The sequence below is a fragment of the Pantherophis guttatus genome, chromosome 1 (assembly GCF_059756535.1).
Source record: "Pantherophis guttatus breed Tessera chromosome 1, ASM5975653v1, whole genome shotgun sequence".
Classification (NCBI taxonomy): Eukaryota; Metazoa; Chordata; class Lepidosauria; order Squamata; family Colubridae; genus Pantherophis; species Pantherophis guttatus.
Window position 1 is genome coordinate 254,258,005 of NC_142063.1, and position 9,577 is coordinate 254,267,581.

A 9,577-nucleotide genomic window follows, 5' to 3' on the forward strand; every position below is an offset into this window, starting at 1 on the left:
AGGGCATTCCTTAGAAGCCTTTCGGATCACAGCCTAATCCTTCGCGGGCAAGATTCCCTTACAACTCTTTAACCCTAAGCAGAAATCTGCACACACATTTGCAACGTTTAAAATAAATTCCTGACGGATTAAGACGCGTTCAAGCCCTACTGAGTTTAAATAGGTCAGTTGTGTACAAAAAGACCGTCTTCATCTAACGCGTGCATTCGGAAGGGGGAAGCGACTACAGGTCGCGCTGGATATTAAGGAAGGGCGCATTCATTCAGCGGCTTCGCTCAATAGTCCCGCTGAATGGCATTCCCTTCCACCAATCGCTCCAAGGAGAAAGTAGGCGGGTTGATTCATCAGCCGCTCCTGTGACGTAATAGCGCACGGCGGCAGATTTGAACTTATACGGCGCAAGCGCGCTCGATTCGTCCGTGGAGTGTTTTGGGGGTGAGCCGCTCTCCGGATATTCGCTGACTCCGACATTGATTCCGAGGAAGGGTTTCCGCGCCGCTGCGATGAAGCGCACCGTGCCACGAAGCACTCTGAAGAACCTGATGAAGAAGCACAAGCCCCAGCTCCGTTTGGGCGGCAACACCGACTTACTGGTGAGTGGCAATGGGGAGGGAAGCTAGGAAGGAGGGAAGTGGCTGCTGTCTGCCCTAGTCTTGCGGAGCGCCTTTGCGGACCCGTGTCCTGCTCTGCGACGCCAGCGAGAGGGATAGGACGAATTTTGGAGGCGACCGTTCAGGGTCTTGCTTCCCACTCGGCAACTTTTAGGGAAACTCATTGGAAAACTGCATCCTGCCATTCCCATCCACTCATTTATGAAAGTGCCTTGTCTGAAACGTGGGAATTACAGCCCCCCCCTCTTCTTGTGGGTAGTTCCTTTTGTTTAAGCTTGGCGTGTAATGGCAACATAATTCTATGAATCATCTTTGTGCATTATAGCGATGGTAGCCTGGTAAGCAATACGTAACCTGGGTTTGCTTGTGTCATGTGTGCACATGTGTCGTGTGTGCACGATGGCAGAGGACTGAAGGAGAGCTCGATCCTCTGCAACCAATGTTTGAACATTGTAAACGTTGTCAGAAGCTTCTTTGGCTGTCGTTTGTCTCACCATGTAGGTCTATACATCCGAACTAGTTTGTGTTGTTTCTGTGTTGTGTTGTTAATATATCTGGGTATAATTTTGTCATGTTTATGTAGTGTATATTAGAGGTGGAGACCCTTTGAGAGCTGTATGCAACGAAATTTCATTTTAATGTATGCCAATTAGTGTACATTCAAAGTGACAAAATTATTCTAAGTAAGTTTTAAAAAGGCAAATCTGTGCCCCCCCCTTCTCTCAAGTCCTCTCATGCTAATAAAGTTTCTTACAAGTTGTTGCTTTAGAACAAATAACTTAGATTTTTTTCTCTGTTCCGTTGACAAATCAGTTTACGTGGGAAAACATATATTTTGATATTTCGGAAGGAAATTTTTGTAATGATTTTTTTTCTGGGTCATGCATAATATCATAACCTATGAGATGTTGCCACACATAGGAGAAAGGGTTGAGTTTGCATTGTGACATAATTATTTTGGCGTCAATGTTTAGGAATGGACACTGATGTGTATTATCTATTTTGTTTTTTGCACAGCTCTAGTGATTACACTAACACTCTTCCACAAGCTTTGGGTAATCAAACTAATCACCACCTCTAGAGATCTGATAAATGTCTGACCACAAAAATGTAAACCATAGTTACTCAGTGCTCTAAGAGTTGTAAATCATCTGCAATCCAATAATCTTGAATGTGTTATATAGTTGCAAATGGGTTAAAAGCATGATAGACTATATCAGTGATGGCTAAACTTTTTGCCATCGCATGCCAAAAGTGGAGGAAGCGTGGGGGTGGGGGTGGGTCACGCGCATGCCCACACCCATAATTCTATGTGCCATGCGTGTGCGACCCCCCCACGCTTCTCCCGCTTTTGGCACATGATGGTCCAGTGGGCCCGGTAGGCCTGTTTTTTGCTCTCCCCAGGCTCCAGAGCCTCTCTAGGAGCCTGGGGAGGGCGAAAACAGCCTTCCCCACCCCCCTGGAGGCCCTCCGGAGACCGGAAATGGCCCATTTGCCGACTTCCGGTGGGACTGGAAGGCCCGTTTTTTGCTCTCCCCAGGCTCCAGAGTCTGCAAACGGGCCATTTTCGGCCTCCAGAGGGTGTCTGGGAGGGTGGGGAAGGCTGTTCTCCCCCTCCTCAGGCTCCTAGAGAGGCTCTGGAAAACGGCCTTCCCCAGGCCCTCCAGAGGCAGGGAACAGTCTGTTTCTCCACTTCCGGTGGACCCAGAGGGCCCGAAAATTATGCGCGCCGGAGCTGAGCTTGCGTGCCCACTGATATAGCTCCGCGTGCCACAGGTTCGCCATCATAGAACTATAATATATAGCTGACAGGTTGTACAAAGCTTGGTTCAGAAATTGTGCAGGGTTCCTATAAGTCAATGTGGAGTATAACATTGATTTATATCAGATATCAACTGAAATTATAGTAAGAAATATAGAAATTTAGAATATTGGGTTTTTTTAAAATAAAAATAACATCCTTACTGATGTAATAATATGATTCATTTATAGTGTAAACATCTTACATATTCTCAGAAGTAAATCCTATTGATTGCAGTGCTTTTATTTAAATGAAATCTTGTTGCTGATTCAATACTGCACAATATTGGGCATGTTTATGATTAGTAAAACAGATCAGCTGAAGAGTTTAACAAAATAGAAGGCATTCTGATTGGCTGCAATCTGATTTTTAAACAACAATTCACCAGATGTTTGGACTTTGCAGGAACAATGCCTCAACATTGTTCTCTAAAAGTCAAGTATATGCAATAAGCAGGTAATCCTTGATTTATGACCACAATTTAGCCCAAAATATTGGTTGCTAATCAAGGCAGTTAAGTGGTTTTTGCTCCATTTTCCAACCTTTCTTCCCACAGTTAAGTGAATTACTGGGGTTGTTAAGTTAGTAACATGTTTATTAAGTGAATCTGGCGTCTCCATTGACTTTGCTTGTCAGAACTCATAAAAAATGATCACATGACCCCGGGACACTGCAACCGTCATGAATACAGACCAGTTGCCAAGCATTCAAATTTTTATCATGTGACCACAGGCATGCTGCAAGAAAAACATTCATAAGTCACTTTTTTCATTGTGGTTGTAGCTTCGAATGATCACTAAATGAACAGCTGTAAGTCAAGTTCTATCCGTATGTATAGAGTTCACTCTTTAAAACATTTTTAATAGAATAACACGGTTGGGAGGAACCTTGGAGGTCTTCTTGGAGCTCAAGCAATAGACCTACACTATTTCAGATAAATGGTTGTCCAATCTCTTCTTTAAAACTTCCAGTGATGGAGTACCGACAACTTCTGAAGGCAAGCTGTTCTACTGATTAATTGTTCTGTCAGGAAATTTCTTATTTCTAGGTTGGTTCTCTCCTTGATCAGTTTCTATCCATTGCTTCTTGATCTGCCTTTAGGTGCTTTGGAGAATAGGTTGACACCCTCTTTGTGGCATCCACTTAGTGGATTAGCTAAATTAATACCTCTCAAAGTTCAGGACATGAGTGACAGTTACTCTGGAAAATTTGAAATTAGATGCCTCCATGTCTCAACCCCGATGCCTATATCTATTCCATATGTATAGATATGAATATATGATGTGTATGTGAATGAAAATACTGTACTGTTATGTATATCAGTAACTTTGAAACCAGGCTAAGAAAAGGAGATTGTTTATGAAATTTCTATGGCTGCCCATCTTAAATTATGACTTTGGGTGGCTAATAATTAAAAACCCAAAGTAAATTACATAAAAAAATATAATAATAAATTAAAAACAGCAAAAATTATCAATAACAAATAAAAAAGCAACCAAGAATAACATCCTACAACAAAAACACTAATAATCATAGTTAACACAACCAATAAACAGGCTCGTCCATTCCATCAGGGCCCCAGGCTTGATGATAAAACCTTTAAGATAAAATTACTGATGGTATCTACTGGATTGGCTCAGGATTATCCATAACTATTGTAAAATGCTGTTGTATGTTTACTTGAAAGGAAATGCTTCTTTATGACCCTTGAGTAACATTTTATCCTATTTTTCATCTATCTATCTATCTATCTATCTATCTATCTATCTATCTATCTATCTACCTACCTACCCACCCACCCACCCACCCACCCACCCACGCATCAACCAACTAACTGAAAGCAGCAAACTTATCTAATACTCGTACTTGCTATTTTCCTCACAACAAAATGCTGCCAGGTTAGTTGGACTGAGGGTGAGTCTGGCCAAAAGTCACCAGCTGGCTTACATGCCTAAAGAACTCCTACAACTCAAATTCTCCTGGTTTTTAAACCAACATCCTAACTACTATTCCAAACTGGCTTTGTAGTAATTCTGAAAAAGAAATCCTGAAAAGAAAACAGTAAGAAACTCTACCTCTATTATTAGATTTGTATCTGATCTAAATCCCATTTTTTAGGTAGATTATTGGAAGAAAGAATTAATTGGGTGTAGGGCAGGGGTCAGCAATCCACTGCTCTGGAGCCGCATGTGGCTCTTTCATCCCTCTGCTGCGGCTCCCTGTCGCCAGTTGGCTCCACAATTGATAGGACTTTCAGTTAGGACAGGTAGAGGAAAAAGGACACCATTCTAGGAGGAGGCTCTATGGTGGGGGAACCGGACTTCCGGTCGGCAAAGGAAAAAGGATGCCACGCTAGGAGGAGACTCTATGGTGGGCGAACGGGACTTCCGGTTGGCTTCCTTCATGCCTAGAAAATTGTAGGGACTTACCTAGGTAATTATCAGGCATCAACATTAACCATAAGGTTTAAAAAATTGGAGAAAACAATAGGTATATTCAGGTTGTATAAAACTTCACGTCTAATTTTAGAGAGATATTTAAGAATATGCTTGAGCATAAATATATATCACTTGTCTGCAACTCTTTAAAGCAGATGCATCTTTTCCTTGGATCATGTGGCTGCCAGATGACATGATTCTGGGGAAAGAGTTGTAGACTGATTCATGCCTTTCCATGTCCAAGAATGTTTTTGAAACAGAATTTATTAATTCATTGTTTTCAAAAATTATCAGAAATGTGTATCTCTGCATTTGATTGGAAATGTTAATGTCACAGAAGTAAAAAAAAAATGAAATTAGACATAGATATATTGATAAATTCTATTTTAAGAACATTTTAATTAGAATCATTATAAATCATTTTATAAGCTAATATGCTGTAATGTATTTGAGATTTTTTGGAAGATTTTGAATTTTGAATTTTTCTTTAAAAGGTACATTTGAACTTCTTGTTGTTCCTGTTTCGGTTAGCAGAAGAAGCCAGGACCAAGGCTATTGAAGAAAAGAGTAAAATAATTAAATATGAACATGTTGTCTCTTCCGCAAAGGTAATCATAGTTAAATTCTTTCTTGAATCTTACTTTGCATACTATAATGTTAAAGCTGCATACAATTGTATTAAAGTCTAAGGAAGCATTCAGATAAGACTACCTTGTATAAAGAAGATTTTTGTTAAAACTTTATTATAGTGAGAAAAATAATCAGTTGTATAATTATTATAAAGTTATGTTAGAATATGTATGTTCAAATTAGGGTATCATTACTAAAACACAAATCAGCAAATTGGATTAAATGTAACTGCTTTTTACAGTAATTCTGTGTGCTAAAATATAATTAATACAGTAAAAGAAATATTCATCACAATGATATTTTAACTCCCACAGAAAGAACTTTGTGGTAATCTAAATGGAAGATTACTAAAGCATGGGCTACTGTGACCAGGCCATCCCTGCCCAAAAAGTTCAGGGCCGCTGAACTTTAGCCAGTGGCATTGCTGGCTAAAGACATGATCATGCCAGTGATGGCGAAGCCTTTAGACACCGAGTGATGGCGATCCCTTTAGACACCGAGTGCCCAACTGCACGCACGCGCATGCCCAAACAGACATCCATATGTCTTACTGAGTTTTGCCTTTTTGCCAATAACAGGACTCAAACACTTCTGTGGTACCTGCACTGCCTTACTTTAATAATGGGAAAATAAAGCTCTATAGTATCACCCAACCATAAGCCCCTGATGGCCTCACTTGATACCTTTGTATAGAATATAAATAAAGGTAATAAAATGCAGGATCCCATGACTGCTAAGCCAAGCCAAAGCCTGCTAAGGCCAAACCAGGAGGGAGCAGCAGAACTACTAAAGAACATCCTCTTACTTCATCCAAAATAATTGATTTAGCCAGATGGTATAAAAAGCTGCCATAAGGGTAAAGAAGATGCACACTCCTCCCTACCCCCAAAGCAAGTCATTTTAGCTTAGGCCAACCAAAGCAGTTTCACTGCCAAAATCAAACTTGAACTTTGAATGAATTGGATCAGGTAATCAGTATCTTCCAGGAACATATGAAACTAATCAGCCACTATCTTCTCCAGTAGGATATTTGCAGTAGAATAATATTCACAATAGTTATGGTTCTCTTTAGAAGACCTCACACACTCCCTGTTTCAAATGAATATGGAATGGAATATTTACCTAGAGGTAAATATTTACCTCACTCACTCCTACGTAAGTATTTTTTCTACTAGGTATTGATAAATCCTAAACTATTTGCACTGCTGATTAGAAATGAAAAGAAACATCAACTGATACAAAAGCCTTATTTATGTAGGTACAAGATCACTGTTTTACTAGAGTGACCATTATAATAATATACTGTGTAAATCACGGATGTCGAACCCAATCACGTCACATGACGTGACGTATCGCAACGTTTTTTGCCTTTGCGGAGCCAGGGTGGGTGTGGCCTGTGCATGATGCATCTGGTCTGCAGGCTGCCAGTTTGACACTTGGTTTGGAGGAAAGGCATTTGGAAACAAATGAAAACCATCTAAAGCATTTCATATTAAATAGATGACTAATTTTAAATGAAATATTAAGCGTTTGTATCTAAAGGATCTATACGTTTTTCTTTTCAGATAATTTTAAAGAAGAGTCGAGGCTAAAGGAAAGAGTTCTTAAATTCACTGACATTCACAGAGTCTTATACATAATGTAGTTTAGATATTTGTGTTTTGTATATATTTTTTGCATTAAATAATGTTTTAGAAATAAATCTCAATTAAATGTAGCTTTTGATGAAATTTAGTAAATGAGTTAGTAAGATCAACATCAGTGACTGAAATAGTTTAAATATTATAAAATATTTCTTTTTTTTTGTAATGATTATATAAGGTGCCTTATCTGAGATCTTTAAACATAACCTTAACTGATAGTCAATATGTATTCCCACAAATCTTTAAAAACCAAAATGTTATTATTCGGATGATATTTTTAATGTGCAAATTGTCTACTGTTTATACCCTTTTAAACTCCTGATCCTAAATCACATTTTAAATAAATAATCTTTCAGCTAAGGAAATATTTGACTTTGTAGTCTTGTACTGGCAGACAGACTTTTAAAACACAAAATTGTAAATGAAATATAAAAATATTTCAAATATTACCATTTGTAGTAATAAAGCTGTTATAGACTGCATTCTTCTCATGTTATTTTTTTCATGTTTTTTGTTATTTGTTGGACGAAAAAAATAAAGTGATAAACAATCTTTGCCAGACCCAGTTTTAGTATTTCCTTGGATGGGACAGCAGTGATATATTTCTTTTCTTTTATTAAACAGCTACTGATGTTGACAATCATAAAGGAAATGAAAATCATGAAGCAGATTTATTCTTTTCAGTTTTCATTTTTAGTAGAAACGTCAGTTCTGTCATCTTAACTCTACATGCATAACGTATACAGGAAGAATATAACTCAAACCTTCAATTTGTATGTATGTATGTTTTTGGAATTTCTACACCATGACACCCTTCAGGCAGAAATAAATTCTTTTTGGAAAAGAAAGCCGCTCACTTTTAAAACATCCACATTATTTTGTACAACTTTATGTTTTAGTAAAAAGTATACCAAGAATTGGACCGAGTCCCATGTTATTTAAACAGGTGTTTTGTTTCATGATTCTATGATAAAATCTAATATGTTAATTCTGTAAATCAGTACTATGATCAATGCCTTTGATACAGACAACAATACAACCAGTGTAATTTTCATTTAATCAGTGCTCTTTTTAGAAATCTCATCTCTTTCAAAATGGCTGTTCCTTTTGCAACCATAAGATGGGGATAGAGTAAAGTATCCCATATATTTTCCCTTTTATATAGATTTCTGGTTCATTGAATCCGCCTCTGTTAAAGAATTATTATGTTACATTAAAGCGCTGTCATGAAGTATCTTATTGCTGACAGATGTAGGGTGATTAAGGATTTCATTTTAATTGCAGTTTTATATGAAGGAAGGGAACAGCTTCAGAACTTTCATGCCTCTTGTTAATGAGATCTGACAAGAGAGAAGTTAAATCTCTTTGTTTTGACAACGTGCTGAATATATTCTGTTTTTCACACTAAGAAGTGTCATTTTCTAATCATCCAACATAATTAATCAACAGTGGCTGGTTAACGCTTTAGAGGCTATTGTCAAGAAACAGTGTTTATATTAGTCAATATAGAAGTGTTTTTAATACAGAGAATACTTAACAAAAGCTACTAGATATAAGCACAGGTTATCAGTTGATTTAATAATCCTCACCCCCAAATAATTGTTATGGAGAAAGCTATGCAACATTTTTCCTTTGGCCAGATTTGGAAAATTTTGAAGTTTTATTGGAAATATGCAATGACAGTACACTTAATATCATAATTTATATATTAAAGCTTTAAATCATATCTATGTTTGAAGATTGTAATATCACATTTATTTTAAAACGCCAAATACATGTTTGAAGACTGGATAAGAATCTAGTCATGCTTGAATAGGTCTCTGTTTTATTCATTTGATCTGCCTTTATATTGTTCTACCTTGATTTCTGGAGATTTTAGTTTTGCATCTTCTGTAATTGTTGGCTGATATTCTCCCTGTTTTGCATATTCATATTTACAACAGCAGTTCTTCACATGATTAAAAATCATTAGTTAACTTCCTTCAGTTTTGAAATTCTGGTATTCTCTTGTACATCAAGGCAATTAGGCCACCTTAATTAGCAGTCTGGGCGGTGAGCTTTTTCTCATGCTTCTAGTGTAAGGTAGAAAGTCCTGGACCTTCCTATTTTAATAGTATCCTTGGACCTTCCTCTTTAAATAGTATCCTTGAACAATTGAAATAGTAGTTCCCCTGTTATTAGAACAAGGAGAAAAAGTTGTCATAGACATTTTTAGAGCTATGCATGTATTACTCTTGGCTGAAGGATGTGAATTTTTTTCTCTGCCAATGTTCAAAGCTAAGCACTAGGATTGTGTATTGTTTTGACATTGGAGTAAAACAAGCCAACATTTGATTTGACTGTGTTCTAAGGACCAAAGTTTTAAATGGGACTAGTGTACCTTCTGCTGCCAGAACAAAACTCAAAAGTGTTCTGGCAATAGCAAACAATGGGAGCTCCATTTGAATTTCTTGC

At 37.7% G+C, this 9,577-nt stretch overlaps 1 protein-coding gene across 1 annotated transcript; it reads left to right on the forward strand.

The window, feature by feature from the left end:
- Positions 1 to 354: 354 nt before the first annotated feature.
- CENPW (centromere protein W) lies at positions 355 to 7,675 on the forward strand. Its single transcript, XM_034419051.3, has 3 exons — positions 355 to 593; positions 5,345 to 5,458; positions 7,046 to 7,675. Exons 1-3 carry the CDS (start codon positions 504 to 506, stop codon positions 7,070 to 7,072), a joined length of 231 nt encoding a protein of 76 aa, XP_034274942.1. The 5' UTR covers positions 355 to 503; the 3' UTR covers positions 7,073 to 7,675.
- The last annotated feature ends 1,902 nt before the right edge of the window (positions 7,676 to 9,577 follow it).

What these genes read in the sequence shown, in the direction of transcription:
- CENPW (XM_034419051.3), top strand. Translation starts at nt 504, where the DNA reads ATGAAGCGCACCGTGCCACGAAGCACTCTGAAGAACCTGATGAAGAAG. An exon ending in GCGGCAACACCGACTTACTG is followed by an intron (nt 594 to 5,344) that starts GTGAGTGGCAAT and finishes TTTCTTTAAAAG; the next exon opens with GTACATTTGAACTTCTTGTT. An exon ending in ATGTTGTCTCTTCCGCAAAG is followed by an intron (nt 5,459 to 7,045) that starts GTAATCATAGTT and finishes TTTTCTTTTCAG; the next exon opens with ATAATTTTAAAGAAGAGTCG.